The sequence below is a fragment of the Crinia signifera genome, chromosome 7 (genome assembly GCF_055691185.1).
Source record: "Crinia signifera chromosome 7, ASM5569118v1, whole genome shotgun sequence".
Classification (NCBI taxonomy): domain Eukaryota; kingdom Metazoa; phylum Chordata; class Amphibia; order Anura; family Myobatrachidae; genus Crinia; species Crinia signifera.
Genome location: NC_139223.1, coordinates 19296648 through 19312758, shown reverse-complemented (window position 1 = coordinate 19312758; position 16111 = coordinate 19296648). Strand labels below are relative to the sequence as shown.

General features: G+C 47.2%; 1 protein-coding gene across 2 annotated transcripts; it reads left to right on the top strand.

Annotated features, from left to right (window-relative positions):
• Nucleotides 1-994: 994 nt before the first annotated feature.
• On the top strand, nucleotides 995-14919 carry MTO1 (mitochondrial tRNA translation optimization 1). 2 transcript variants are annotated; one of them, XM_083152537.1, is made up of 13 exons: nucleotides 995-1081; nucleotides 3153-3357; nucleotides 3435-3634; nucleotides 4564-4681; nucleotides 4814-5103; nucleotides 5319-5431; nucleotides 5613-5803; nucleotides 6645-6775; nucleotides 7188-7392; nucleotides 7542-7713; nucleotides 7857-7975; nucleotides 10278-10435; nucleotides 14569-14919. In XM_083152537.1, the coding sequence occupies exons 1-13, from the start codon at nucleotides 1025-1027 to the stop codon at nucleotides 14743-14745; spliced, it is 2136 nt and encodes a 711-aa protein (XP_083008663.1). In that variant the 5' UTR covers nucleotides 995-1024; the 3' UTR covers nucleotides 14746-14919. The 2 variants fall into 2 exon arrangements, with proteins under 2 accessions (XP_083008663.1, XP_083008664.1); XM_083152538.1 differs by lacking the exon at nucleotides 995-1081 and adding an exon at nucleotides 1909-2536.
• Nucleotides 14920-16111: the final 1192 nt, after the last annotated feature.

The window sequence follows — 16111 nt, the reverse complement described above, 5'->3', positions numbered from 1 at the left end:
TTTTGCTCAATTCTGTCTCTACTCTGAAAACAGTTTTCAGAGAATTGCTGCATTCGGGCTGTTTAATAATGGAGTAGCGCACCAGATGGGCGGGATGCTTTAACATTTATCACCTGTCCCCCACTGGGCTTCGCATTGTTAATGATCACATATGCTCTAACATATGCGATCAGTAACACAAGGGACAGCCCTTGTAATGTGGCTCCGGCGCAGAGCATGCTGTGACGGATCCCTCACACAGCGCTGCGGTAAGAAGCCCATAGGCTTCTGCAGGGACTCACCAGCTTTTGCTGGTGATTCCCTCTGCAGCGCTGACACTGCGGAGGGGTGTTAGAGAATACAGAAATGCGGTAAATACCCCGATAATGTTGTTGTTTTTTTTTACAGCATTTCTGGTTTAGATCATCCCACCCCAGATGTGATCAGATTGGTAGTTGCTGGCAACCTGTAAATTTAAAAAAATAATAACTGGATTTTTGGTACTCCTATCCTTTTGATCCTAGTAGGCCAGCCCCCTATTTAAATGAAGCTTCAATAATACAATCATGCAGCAGATGGATTGTATGACAGATTGTGAGTACATTGTGTATCCAAAAACCACCAAGGACTGCCGGGAAGATGAAGGGAAATTGGACACAATCATGAATGTACGTTAGCAACCAATCAGATTCTATCTATGATCCTCTAAAATAGAGATGGGGAACCTTCGGCCCTCTAGCTGTTGTTGAACTACACATCCCAGCATGCCCTGCAACATTTTTAGCATAGCTAAATAGCAAAACTATAGCAGGGCATGCTGGGATGTGTAGTTCAACAACAGCTGGTGGGCTCTCCATCCCTTGATACATAGAATCCTGATGAGATGTTATGACTAAAAACTCACATTTTAGTAAATATACCCCTCAGGGTGGCCCGGGGCCGTTTGAGAACCATCCCTGTCAGTGTGTACATCATATTGCGCAGTATGTATAACTCCACACAGGCTCAAAAACTGGCGGGCCTCTCTCCCTCCCTCCACGTCTCTATGGTAGGTCATGTGACCTCCAAGATGGCGACGCACATAGCGGAGCACGGGGGGAAGGTGAGTAAGGACGCCGTGTCGGGGTATGACGGGTTCCCCGCGAATGGGAGAGATGAGTGACGGCGGTTGGGGGCGCAGGTTAACCGGGACAGTCTCTCATAGCCAGCCCTGCTCTATTGTCAATGGACTACAGATCCCAGCATGTCCTAGCACGCTGGGGCTGGTATTCTCCCGATATCCGCACGGCACCCCCCTCCCTGGTGGTGGTGGGTAATAATGTAATATCCCAGGCTGTGCTGTTACTGGGGCATTACATTACACAAGTGTATCAGTCACCCAGTGATGCTGCTACTATAGTACTTGTAGTGCGCATAAGTGTGACAATGGGGACACCTGTGCGTTATAATAATGGCCGCCTGACGCTATTGCGCAAACTGTCACCATTTTACCCTATTAAATTCTCTTGCTGCCCCTGCATTGTTCCATGGTGACCACCGAGGCCAATTCCCCGCCACTAGGGATCGCCATCGGCGACTTAAAAATCATTGATGGTCTATGACTACTTTTACCATCGATGAGGGGTGGGGGGGGGGATAACCCGATGGTTTTTATTTAATTTTTCTACTGGGTGATGGACCACAGAGCATAGCACTGCCCCCCAGACATCTGTGAAACCACGCCCCTGGACCTTGATTGGTTTGCAATTTATTGAACATTGATGTAGGGATGACCATTGATGGTTCCCTTACAAACTGTTTTACACCATCCTGGTTATCCATCAATGGCACCATCAGTGGTAACCAACCAATGGTCATACCTACTCATCCTCAACCCACCCCCGCTTCCTCCCTCGCTATAATGTATCAAAAACATCAGCTTTCTGTAAACTATTAAAGTCATTATAAGGCCTGGCCTAAAGCTCCTTCGCAATGTTGCTGACTCGCAGATGTTAGTTTGCAGACCCATAGGCTGTGAGGACACTAGAAAGGGCCCTGAATGGGGGGAATTCAACGCCATGACAGCAGAAACTTGCACATTTCCCAGGAATTGGATTCCCCCCTTGGTCAATATTAGTGTGTACAGTACTAGCTGTATACCCTCCAGATCAGCCATACAGACATGCTTACTGCACAGTAAAGAGTCTGGGTGTACACATCAGGTCTTTTAAATAGAGACTAATTATATTATCCATTTAATCTGGGACACATTAACTTAGGTTCTGCGCCTGACTGAAGCCAGATGAAGTGCTGGTTTAAAGTTGGCCAGCTACTTAAAGTGTGTACACACTAGACCAGTAGTTCGCAAACTTCCTTAAATCAAGGCATCCTGGAGTATCAGTATTTTTTAATGACACCCATAGCATTAAAGTTTCTTTATACATTTTGAAAGAAATATTAATTAATATTAATGATCTGATCATGCATATCGCTTAGTGGGTATGCACAATATAGTTAACGATGCTGCATGTACAGAAGACGGAGGACATCACTAGTGAGCGTCATGCTGCAGAGTGTGGTAAGCCTATTTAAACAGGTTATCTGGTGAACCTAATCACATTTATAACTGGGTCCATTCTGTGGCTGCAGCCATAATGCCCCTTTCCTAGCTCCTGAAGGCCACGGTGGCTGGTGGGGGTGATACAATCATGGGCTGAAGCACCGGGACACTTCCTCTGCTCCACTCAGCTGTCAGCATACTCCTGTTACAGTGTAGCTGTTTGCTACAGCCCTGTACAGTTATTGCAGGCTGCAACTGGGGATTTGGGTGCAGATTGTGGTGATGAAATCACTTATTAATTATGATAGAAATGGAGACTAAAGCTGGATACACACTGTGAGATTATCTTTCCAATCTGACTGGTTGGAATGAAAATCTGGCCATTCTGGGAGCGAATGACAATTGGCTGTTTGCTCCCAAACATGGAAAGCTGACAAAAAAGTGTTCATTCAGACAAATTGGTTAAGCTTCTAGATTTAACCATTTTAGGGACAATTTATGCATTGTCCATATTCCAGCTTTTGGGAGCTATTATTTTCTAAAAGGTGCTAAATAAATAAGTAGAATATTCTAATTAGTTGCTATGGGTTAATCACATCTTCAGTAGAACACTCATCTCTATTTGCTTTTGCAGTGGATTCTCCGTCATGGAGCACGGTGCTCATACTCCCGTTTCCGGGTCCCCAGGCGCCTGGTCAGCTCTGCCCCGAGTGGTGACGATGTCCCACGCTATAATGTGGTGGTTGTCGGGGGAGGACATGCAGGCACTGAGGCTGCAGCGGCGGCAGCGCGGACAGGAGCCAAGACCCTGCTCGTCACACACATGGTGGAAACAATAGGTAAAATACATAATGTTGCGGTGTTGCGCTGGGGTTTTATTTCTGGAGCTGCAGCTCATCTCCTTGTACACACTCAGGTCAGATGTCCTGTAATCCGTCCTTCGGGGGCATTGGGAAGGGTCACCTGGTGAGAGAAGTGGACGCTCTTGATGGTGTTTGTGGGAGGATTTGTGACATCTCCGGGATCCACTACAAGGTGTTAAACCGCAGTAAAGGACCAGCGGTGTGGGGTCTGCGGGCCCAGATTGACCGGACATTGTATAAGCGGAACATGCAGGTCAGTGCCTATTTTGGACCAGTAGGTGGCAGCACATGGAGGCTTATATTGGACCGTTATTATTATTTTTACCAGTTATTTAAGTAGCACAGGGGTTCTCAAACTTGGTCCCCACACAGTTCACGTTTTCCAGGTCATCCGACCGGTGCAGTCATTACTCATTAACACATTTTAAAAGATCCACAGGTGGAGCTAATTATTTCACCTGTGATTCTGTGAGGAGACCTGCAAAACATGCGCTGTGTGGGGTAATGAGGACCGAGTTTGAGAACCTGTGATATAGCGCATGCATGTTCTTCAGCGATTTACAGAATATTTGAACATAGGTACAGACACTTAATATTTTAAAGGGTAATTTCAGCTTTTATTGTCTTTATCCCAGAGCACAGTTGTTTATGTTCATTGCACTTGAATACAGCAATAGACCTATTGTATCACTGCAGTTCTTTACACTGGACGCGCTTCGTTATCTTTTCTCGTATTCATGGTCAACTGAAATAAAGGGAATTATCTGGAATACACAGTTACCTGGAGGTGGAGTTTAGAGTTTTAATCAGGATGCAGTTATAATCCCGGCGTTATAATCCCAGTGGTCGGAATGCTGACTGCTGGAATCCTGGCGACGGAATCTTAACTGCCATCAAAACACCGGAGCCGGAACTCTGACATGAATCATTATGCCGACACCAGAGCCGGGGTACGAGGGTTTGGCACTAGCGGCGAGGGATAGGTTTAGGCTACAAATAGGGAGTAGGGGGAGAAGGTTAGGGCATTTACGGAGCCCCTATCCTCCATATACTTTGACCGCAAGCATCCCTACCTCTGAGATCATGGAAGGTATCTCCTACATAGCATCTGTTTCTAGTGGGATACATATTCCTTATCTGTACACAATATCTCCTATTGAACTGGACAGTTTCTCTCTACAGAAAGCCATCCTGGATATGCCAGGTCTGACTGTGACAGAGGGGTCGGTGGAAGACTTGATTCTAGACCCCCCAGATCCCTCTTATCCTGGGAAGTGCCAAGTCAGTGGAATCATATTGGGTTTGTATTCTTATCCTTCCTATAACCACTGATGCCGATTGATTAGCATGTATTTGTGGTATAAGAAGTGTCCGCCACACCCCACACATTTGTACTGTCCGCACTGAGCCCTGCTGAATTGTCCCCCTACAGCCGATGGAAGTAAGGTGCTCGCCAATAGTGTAGTGCTGACAAATGGCACTTTTCTCCGTGGAATGGTACGGATTGGCACAGAACATGTTCCCGCTGGGCGCTGGGGGGAGGAACCTGCAGTCGGTCTTGCATGCACCCTTGAACATCTGGGTTTCGCTGTTGGGAGGTTGAAGACCGGAACCCCACCGCGGATCTCGAAGGATTCTGTAGATTTCAGTAACCTGCAAAGACAAGAGGCGGACAGTGACCCCATACCATTCAGCTTCATGAACGACCGTGTCTGGATCAAGGTATGAAATTCAGATAAAGAGGAATTAGAGGGAAAAACTATTTGTGGCTCTTCTATTGTGGACTCACTACCACATTGTGGCCTGTATCAGACAGTTTTAATGCGGTGAGTGTGTCCTGAATACTGACCACAGTGACTGATAATCCTGAGCCAGGGGTACAGTATAAAATGACGTTTACACACCATCATGCTCACTCCTGTCCATGTTCTGTTCAGCCTGAACTACAGCTTCCCTGTCACATGACACATACGGGCCCCAAAGTGGAGCAGATCATTACAGAGAACTTACATCTGAGCAATCACGTCAAGGAGACGAGCGCCGGCCCAAGGTAAGACACACTGGGACTCGTTGCAGATTTCTGCTCTTCCACTCTCTTGCACTGCAGGCGGAAATCTGTATGTTTCTGCAGTATTGAAGTTGCAAACATCTAGCACAAAGAGTTCTGTGGGGGGACTGCAGGGGGGGGTCTGGGGGCACAGACCCTGCTGACCTTTACTTTGATCTTCTAGATACTGTCCCTCCATTGAGTCAAAGATCTTACGGTTCCCGGGTAGAAGGCACCAGGTCTGGCTTGAGCCCGAGGGACTGGATTCCAATGTTATCTATCCCCAGGGACTGTCTGTGACTCTGCCAGCCGAGGCCCAGGAGAGGCTTCTCAGAGCAATTCCTGGTCTGGAGAATGCTCACATGCTGAGGCCAGGTTAGTAGTTAATGAAGATTTTTATTTTTTCCCTATAAGTTGGGGTGATCTTGTGAAACCGCGCCTATTCCTGCACTCTGATTGGTCAGTGGCTGTAACTATCCCCCAGAGTGTGGATATGACATTGCATACTGTATGGAGGATGCTAAAGCACAATCGGAGCGGCTGGGAAGGGGCCTTGTCTGCCATTCAGCCGCCAGGCACACCAGTGTAGTATGTGGGTCGTCCCTCCCTGGATCCACCACTGGTGATTGATTGGGGAGGGAGGCGTTGTCCAAATAATGACTGCTTGCAGTAAGATGGGTGTAATGTGACTGAAGTGACTTAACACATATCTTCTCTATGTATCCTGCAAACCAACGAATGACCTTATGTTATGTCTGCATTATGTCGCGGGCACAGTTATGTAGCATTTTACAGCAGATGAATGACACTATAGTCTGGTTTCTCTTTCTGTTTGTTCATGCGACACAGTCTCATGGTGCCGTTAATCAGAACTGATGGGAGTCTAGGTACTGAAACAATAAGCCAGGCGCCTCTAGTGCTTACTTATCCACCCAGGGTAGTTATGTTGGTGTAGAACAGGGATGGGGAACCTTTGGCCCTCCAGCTGTTGTTAAACTACGCATCCCATCATGCTCTACTACAGTTTGGCCATGCTAAAACTGTTGCAGGGCATGCTGGGATATGTATTGTGTAGCTTTGATTTGTCTTGTTCCATTCCTACTGCTGCTCTAAACTCCAGCTGACTGTAGTACAGTGTAGGAACCGTTCTATATTCTGGTTCTGTATCATAAGGAACCTGTTGCTTTCTGTATACTACTCTTTCCCACGTCTGTAGGTTACGGAGTCCAGTATGACTATATGGACCCTCGCCAGCTTCGATCCTCCCTGGAGACCTTTTTAGTCCAGAGACTGTTTATGGCTGGACAGATTAATGGCACCACGGGGTACGAAGAGGCTGCTGCCCAGGTACGTGATTGGGGGAGGAGGAGGGCGGTGCTGTGACATCACAACTCACCAATTATACCGAAATGATTCACCTGGGTTTTTACTTTTAGAAGCACCGCTTGTGTATATATTATGAAGTTGGTATTGGTGGGTGATGGGGCTGGTTGGGGGTGTTGCATATTTGATTTTATGGCCGGAATATCCCCTTTTAGGTGGATTTCAGAGAAAAGATTAACAGTAGTATGGGAATAAAAAGGAATGCAACCTATAGGGTTATTATGTGCCTGTCACTTATAAGTCCAGGTCTGCAGTGGGTACCGGACTGGGGACAGTGACCTGGTGTCGGCAATAAAGACTGTCTGTAAATGTGGAGTGTCGACAAGATGTGGGGGTAGATTATATCCGATCTGTGATCTCTGCTCTGTCCTGCCAGGGGGTGATTGCAGGAATAAACGCTGCCCTCCGGGTTAAAGGTCAGCCGGCGTTCACCGTCAGCCGAACAGAAGGCTACATCGGAGTACTAATCGACGACCTGACCACACAAGGCACGCGAGAACCCTACCGCATGTTCACCAGCCGCGCCGAGTTCCGTATGTCCTTACGGCCAGACAATGCAGACACACGGCTCAGTCTGAGAGGTGAGCTGGTGATTGATGTTCGTGGGAGTTTTGGTAACGTCATCCACATTCTGTAGCAGGGTCCCGATAACAAAGGGGAGAAGGACTGTTTCTTGGGTGGATGTGTTTCGATATGTAGTAGTTATTTCACTCCACTGATTGGTCCTCAGGATTTAAAGAAGCCGGCTGTGTCTCTCAGGAACGTTATGATCGGGCCCGCACCACCAGACAGACTCTGGATGATGGACTCTCTGCTCTGCGCTCCATACGTTTTTCACCCATCGAATGGCAGAAACTGATTCCAGAGGCCCAAATCAGCACCAGCCGTCACGGCCTCCTCAGGTACAGTCTATATTTATCAGTGCAGTATGCGGGCAACCTGTAGGTGTCACTGTGGTGCACTAAGAGGTCTCCACGCTCTTATTGGTCAATGGCTGTAACTATCCCCCAAACTGTCACTGACGAATCGTTTCTTCCTCTTCCAGTGCTGAGGACATGCTGAGGTATATTGGGGTGGAGTTGGAGACCCTCTCCCGGATTTCTCCAGGTGCTCTGCAGAGATTCAGTGAAAGGCGAGATATAGCTCAGCGCTTAAAGACAGAAGGTAAAACACAATGGCCCTTATTCTAGTTCACTCTTTCTGACAAAATCCTTCTTAGAGGGACAAAACCATGTGCACTGCAGGTGGGGCAGATGTAACTTGTGCAGAGAGAATTAGATTTGGGTGGGGTTTTACTTCAAAGTGAGATCTATATTGCAGTGTAAAAATAATGCAGACAGTATTTACCCTGCACAGAAACAAAATAACTCGCCCAAAGCTAATTCTCACATGTTACATCTGCCCCACCTGCAGTGCACATGGTTTTGTCCATCTAAGAAGGATTTTGTCAGAAAGAGTGAACTAGAATAAGGCCCAATGTGCTGAAAGTTGTATATGTAAGAAGTAGAACAGCAGCGATCCCATGAGTAACTATCCAATCAGTATAAGGTGTCTAGCTAAGCCTAAATCGCTGTAGTAGGCTATAAGCAGAATCTTGTAAATGACCATTTTCCATTTATTTGTTTCTTCAGCCGATTTTAACCCTTTCAGTGCCAACATCTCTGTAAGAGATTTGCAAAATATCTGCTAAAAACCCCAGCGTCTCTCACATTTGTTATATAAAATCAAAAAAAATATGTTGTGTAAGAAAGATGATATTTCCTAGATCAGGTAACATTAAAGGTCATTATGATGAATAAAAATGTTTGCTTGCCAGTTTTTACACCTATTCTGACATATTCACTTGGAAATCAAAGGGTTAATGTTTTCCAGTTCAGCAAAGTGTTGTGGCTAGCATGGCAACCACAGTCGTGTAGCTAGCGTATGATGTAATGAGCGTAGAGGATCTGGAATGCCATATGAGCTTTATATGTGCAGTGTGACATCCTCCCGCTCCCTCCTCTGCCATCACTTGACATGTTGAGATCTGTGTGTCTCTGGCTGCCATATTTGTTTGTCATCCGTAGCGGCATTGTCTAAGAGATAATGGTTTGTAGTTGGACAGTTAACAATGACTATCCGATGTATCCTTCAAAGATTTCTAATGTCCGTTAAACATAAGCCGTTCTATCTATGCCTTCTCAACCCTGGTCCTTAAGGCCCCCATACATTAAAAAGGAGACTTCTTCCCTCAGAGAAGTCACCCTCAATCCCCCTCTAACGTCTGGAAAGGTCCCAGGTGGCAAGATCTCATGCGATATATAGCATGCGTTCCCAGACAAGACTTCCCAGCTCACAAGCCATCCAAGGAGAATGCTTGTGCAGCCGGTTCGACTCGCAGGCTCCGGTTCAATGTGCACAGGACCACGTATAGGACCCGCTGTCATTCACCTGCAATTTGGGCTCTTTTCCTGCGATTGACATTGTGAATCGCATAGTGTATGCAATTCTCGTGCACTGGGACTCCCCTCAACCAATCAGGGCTGAACTTCAGAGGAGTTCCCTACCTGATTGGATGTATCTGTCTCCATGGAGACCGCTACATCCAGTCAGGGCTGAGCTCAGCCCTGCTTGGTTGAGGGGGGTCCCAGTGACTAACGTCTCGGGGAAGAGGCGCAGAAGCCTATACTCAGATGCGGCTCTTCTAGTGCAGGATTCGGGAAGTGCTGTTTTTTTTTCCTACTGAACAAAAGGAATACCCTTTGAGGGAGCGTGTGAAAAGGTGCATGCAGTGGAGTTTTCCTGTAATTTGACAGTACAACCCAATTTTTATTTTATTTTACACAAAATACATTTATCATATAAACCACCGCTAAGGGGTGCCAGGGACAGCCCTGGGCCTCAGCTGTGGATGGGTGAAGCCTGCGGGGGGGGGACTCCTTTACTGTGGGGGTCCCTACCCCCCTAGGGACCCCTTCCAGGGTTGTCCTGCGAGAGGGTGATGTTGTGGCCAGTTAAGATTATATAAAAAGTCTCCATCCAGCTGTGGCATCACCCCGCTGGCTGTTGAAACCCGGTGCTGGTTCCAAATTACGGGAGACACCTAGGTTTTTTTTTTTGTCCCCTGTAATTTTGGAACCAGGTCCAAGAGCCTGGTTTCTGGTTTCTTAAATACGGGGGAACTCCAACAATTTTTTTTCTCCCATATTTGGGAAACTAAGAGCGTTTATTTTTTATTTTACCCCCCAAAAAATCTCACACTCCCATTAATAAAAATTTGGCCCAAATTGCAAGCGATTTCTGACAAGAAAAAATGGCACCCTATTACATGTCGCCCCAGATCCTTCATGACTTGATTTTTCTTTCTGCTTCTATATCTTGGCATGTCACCCGTGTACTAAGTATGTACTAAGTATGTATTTTCCAATTGTCTACACATGAATCCATAGTTCTGAATGGCCAAACACGTCACTCTTTCCTATTCTAGTTATGTATGAGATACACGTCAGCTTTCAGCAGAAGGAAATGGCTGAAGTTCGGAGAGATGAGGCTTTGGTGCTGCCAGACAGCCTAGATTACATGAACCTTGACGCCATTTTATCTTATGAGGTCCGGGAGAAACTATCTGAGAGTCGGCCTGAGACGGTAAGTTGGGGTTTATTCGTGGGCTTTCATTTCAGTCACAAACCCCCTATCGGTAGGGCCGGAAGCCTGGACCTTCTCTCTTAGAACCCAAGCTAAGCTGCTGTTTTACCCAAGGTCCCCAGGTCCCTCAAGGTGTTTTGGAAAGTCGGTTTGCAGTGGGTACAGACCTTGGTCATTGGTCCTGTTACACCGGTCCTTCTGCAACTAGATCTTTTTAGGGTCCTCTTCTCATGTAAGAGAGCTGGTCTATAACACAATATTTTTGATGCCATACTTCCTAATAATAAGTTTAGCCAAAAACTCACATATGATGTAATAGGCTGTGAAATGTAAGAACGTGCGTGAGGTAAGTGAGGGGCAGATTTATTAAGCTCGGTGAAGTGGGGGGCGTGGCTTGGCCAGCACTGAAAGCGGACGCGGGGAGTGTGAGCTCCGTGCACATCCTGACCATATATCCTGCCCCGGGTCCCGCAGGTGGCAAATACATATACCCACTGCGTCCGGAGGTGCTCCTGTCTCCCCTGGGCTGCCTAAGGATCCGATAGACGGCTTGCGGAGTCCTGTCAGCGGAGACTGCTGCGCCCTGCATATCTTCTCCGTACACGGCCGCCATCTTGGATCCTCCTGAACACTGGATGTGTGCGCGATCCGGGTGACCGTCTGTGCTGCTGCCGCTGGCCAGGTGACTGGGTGGGTTGTGGCGTCCGGTGGCTCTCCGTAAAGTAGCGGGGGAGAGTGGGAGTCGTCTCGCTCGAGACGCGCCGCTCAGGCCGCGCGGAGGGGCGGGCGCCATCTTGCTTGCCTGTCCCTAGGCTAGCTGTGAGGCACCTATATCAGAACTGATCCTGTGCTGGGCCCAGTGGTTATTGCTGCCACACACTTACTGGTACCTGCAAGGTGGGCTAAAACTTCAGAGCTGCTGTCTCAATTGGCACATGCTGGACTTTCCCTCTGAAGCAAATCTGATCATTACACCTGAGGTCCTATTGAAGCTATAATATTCCCTTCTACGGAGGACTACACAAATTATGGAAATCTCCACTCAAAAAATTATTTTGGCGATTCAAGCCTCGGCCTCCAGGCTCTTAAGCAAGCTGGATGCTATTAAACATGGTGGTCCGACTCCTGCCTGTTCTCCTGATGGTGCGGTGCAGGCTGCGGGGGACATCCTGGGCAGCCTGCCTATGCACACTACTTATGTGAGTTCTATTGCTCCTGTGCCAGCCCCAGACACATATTCTCATGTGGCCCTGTCTGCTGTGAAACCTGTATGGGACACTTTAAATCTCTGGGAGGCTGTGCCCGCATGTCCTGAACGCTGGCTGGATTGTCCCCAAGATGCTGGGGACAGACACTTATTTGTTCCTATACCAATTCCGGATATATACACCTTTGGGGCTTTGTCAGTTGGAAAACTTGCCTTGGACGCTTTGCATACCTGTACTGATATGTGTGTGTGCCCTGAATATTGCCCTGAGTATTCGGGAGGAGCTGGGATCAAGCACCTTGTCTGCCCTTTTCTATCATTTTTGGACACTGAGGCCTGGCCGGATTAATGTTTCAGGACTTACCTCAAAATCACTGTTGGGAAAGTCTCTCACACCGTACTCTATATTTTACTGCATCCTAACTCTGCCTCCTGTATGCTATACATTTGTCTAATGTTATAACCAAAAGGTCATTCATACTTGCTTGTTGTGGGAGAGATGGGGTTCACCTAGTCTAGGTCATTATTTCTTTGCCACTCTAAATAGCCCTCGGCATATCCTGTCTTAACCATCCTTATTGAATATGCTCTACATGTTGGGTTGTGGGGGGGGGGGGGGGGGGGGGGGATTTTCTAGGCTAGTTAATGTAGTTTAGTGGGGTTTAGAGGGTAGGTTGTTAGGTTTAGGGCTCCAGGTATTCCCAGGTTGGGGGTGGGACATACAGGGTGGGGGGTTATAGGGAGGTTTGATTTGGGCTACGTTTGGGGTTTTCTTTTGATGCATAGACATGATTTACTCTGGGATACATTTATATTTATTTGCATTTGGACAGTGGCAACTAACCACTCTGTGTTGCAGGTTGGTGGGGTGCAGTGAACCTTATACAATATATATCTACATTAGTGTATCTCTTTATCCATCCGTTTCCAGGGACCCGGATGGCGCCTCCGGGTACCTTGACTGGTATACATTTCTCTCTCTCCTGAAGTGATGAAAATCCCATAAAACCCTGCTATTTGCTTTTGAAACTACATATGTTTGATATACATGACTATGTCCCTATGTAATACTAAGGCTGTTATACACCTACCGATATAATGCAATACCACTGTCCATATTACTACAGGAAAAATGTCCCTATATATATACATGTCAAAGCTATTTCTGCTCCTGTTATATATGCTATTGTTTTAAATGCTCTGGCTATTTATAGCACTGTTATGGGGTGTTATTGTTATACGAACAAAAAAAATTTTCAATAAAAATTATCGAATTTAAAAAAAAAAAAAAAGCTCGGTGAAGTGTCTGGTTTTTGTCCGGTGATAAAAACCAGACACTTTATCACATCATTGAGCTTAATAAATCTACCCTGTAACATGGCAGTTAGGAGCTGATTATGCTGTGGAGGTGTCTGCTATGTACAGATGGTGCGCTCACACTCCTTCTAAAAAGATAGATATTACTTGCACTAGTATCTTAGGACACCGTTACCTTTGCGGAAGCCGCTGTCAGGACAAGGCTGAGCCACCTGGGCTGGTCGCACTGCATTGGAGAACCTCCTACCCTAAACCTTAATATCTCAACACTGAGGACAACCATCACTAAGCGAGAGGGGGTCAGAATGCAAACAGCCAATGAAGGTTTATTCCCATGCCCCAGCATATCAGCCGCTCTGATTGGCTGTTCACATTTTGGCGCTGTTGCAGAGGCGTTAACAGGGTCCTAAGCAAGATTGCTTAGGATTTTCCTGCATAGGACGGTCTTCATTAATGTTCATTCCAGTGTTGCTTCTTGGGACCTTTTACATTGAAGGTCCTATGGAGCGTTCAGTTTGAGCCCCTCCATCCGGTCGTCTTGTGTAGCTTCTTTATCATCCGATCCCAAGTAGTAACTGTAACAGTCTGTGTCCCTCAGGCATTGACACCTTCCCGGAAAGTATGGCCAATGTTTAAAAGTAGCGATCATTTAAAAGACAAAACCTGGTGGTGGTGGTGGTGGTGGTGGTTGTTGCCTTTTAAATCTATGGTACCTTAAAATATCAGCCAGATTGTAAGTCACAGGCACTTACATTAACCCTCTTTGTCTTCCACAATGACACCGTGGTCCTTCGGTGGCATGTGAACCAAAGGTGGTTCTCACGCTTCACAACTAGCAATTGGTGTGTGCTGTCTTTACGGACACAATGCATCACTCGCTCACACTCAAAAGAATGTGGTAATCACTGACCATTCCGTGGCCTTATTATGTCGCATTGCTGATGACCCCACGTGAGGTGTTGGCACCAGGTATCATAGACAAGCCACAGAGCCACCGCCTAGTTGTCCCAGCTTTCCACTCCCCCTCTACATGCTTGGCAGGATGGTCCTCCAGGTGGCCCTCGCTTCCTGAGAATTCTGCACCTCAAGCTTTTAGACCAGCCGTACCAAGACGCCGGGGTCTTTGGCTCTCTGCCTACATAATGGTAAACCAGGAAAGGAGCAGGGGGATATCTGCGTCAGCTGAATAGCCTTTGCCTTCCCTCCTGTAGGATAGAATACAGCCCACTGTATGCCGCCACCCCAGTGTGTTCCTTCTGTAGAACGCCATAGGCCCAGTTCTCCATCTCTCTGATATTCCAGTGTGTCATCCTTTCCTAGGGTGCTGCTCAGCTGACGGCACCTTGGAGGACAAAACCACTGATCCTGCCCGATAGTCTGTACAGTCATCCGGTGAACCCCGGTGTCTGCGGAGCCGGGACTAATTGCAGTCAGTGGGAACAAAGAGCGTATTCACCATAAAACACAGACGATCGATGCTTTGCCCTCTGGGGTGGGATGAACATGGAAATGTTCGGGTGAAGAATCCTATTGACAACTTTTTAGACACAGATTTGTCTGAGACCAACGTACCACTAATGAAACATGTTCACTGCTCTCCTGTCCACAGATCGGAGCAGCTTTCCGCGTTCCAGGTGTGACGCCTGCCGCCATCTTGAATCTGCTAAGATATGTCAAGTCCAGCACCCGAGCACCAGAGGCCGCCAGCAACGGGAGAACGTTCCAACCTTTAGTTGAAGGAGAGTCCTCCCCGGAGATCCGTCCTCTGGAGCAGCAGTCGGTGTAGGACAAAGACTAAGAACTGTTACCTGCTGTCAGATTGGGTTTGGCATTGGGTACATGCCCACTGGGGTATATCGCTGTGGCAGTCTGTGGGGACTCTTCTTCTGGACCTGTAACTTATTCTTTTTCCTGGGCCAAAATATTTAAAGCCTGCAATAAAGAAGGGGCTTTATCTGGTGTGGCCGACGTACGCGGTCTAATATAGGGCCTGATTCCGTCTCAATCCGTCCCCGGCGTATTCGCACCGGGGACTGATACTTTCACTCTGCGCATGCTTATATACTAATATACACATGTGCAGGGCTGCTGTGCGGACGCCATCGTCTACTTGCACAGTCGCCGAGCCGTTTGCATCGGGGCAGGATGGAGGCGGTCCCATGGGTATGTGGGTGTGCCGATGCCTGCTGGGGGCGGGCGTCTGATGTCACAGAGCCGCACGCAGCAAATATTGGTCAGTCAAGACTCACGCTACTTAGCGAGTCAACATGAATCAGGCCCATAGTACAGTAGTCTGATGCTGAGGAATCTGTTACATATATTTCATGTACGCTCTGGTTTTCTCACCCATTGGTTACTGTGTAGCCTGCTGCTGGCACGTGGGTGCTAGAAGTGTTGTAGTTCAGTACAGGCACAGAAGAACCGCTCTACACTATCATCTGTGGTGTTTTCATGTAGGGCAATAAAATGCCAACAATCCGGCTCACCAATCGAAGTTCTAGATCAGTGGTCGCCAACCCTAGCCCTCGAGAGCTACCAACAGTTCACATTTTCCAGACAACCTAGCCGCTGCACAGCTGCACTCATTAATCACTGACACATTTTAAAAGATCCACAGGTGGAGCTAATTAGCTCACATGTGATTCTGTGAGGAGACCTGCAAAACATGCACTGTTGGTAGCTCTCGAGGACTAGGGTTGGCTACCCCAGTTCTAGATTGTCACCTGCACATACCATAGTGCAGCTGCCTATGTGAAATGTCCATTATGTGCCTAAAGATTGCTACATTTATTTAAAAAAAAAAATATTGTCCTTACTATATACAGTAGCCCTATTCAGGCTTAAAAAAACAAAAGTAATATAGATATTTCCTGACTTCTAAAATAGTGACGTTTTGTATTGCACCTCCATAAAGCCAGTTACGTAGGAACGCAGTGTGGCAGCAGAGAAGTACCACTTGGCCTTTAGCCATATCTGATCCTTAAATCTTCTTAAGGTTATTCATATGCCTAAACCACGCATGATAGCTGCACTGTGTTATGGTGTGTACATTAGATCAGGGGTAGCTCCAGTCCCTGAGAGCTACCAACAGGTCACGTTTTCCATCTCCCCTCACAGGTGCACTCATTACTCACTGGTACATTTAAAAAGAT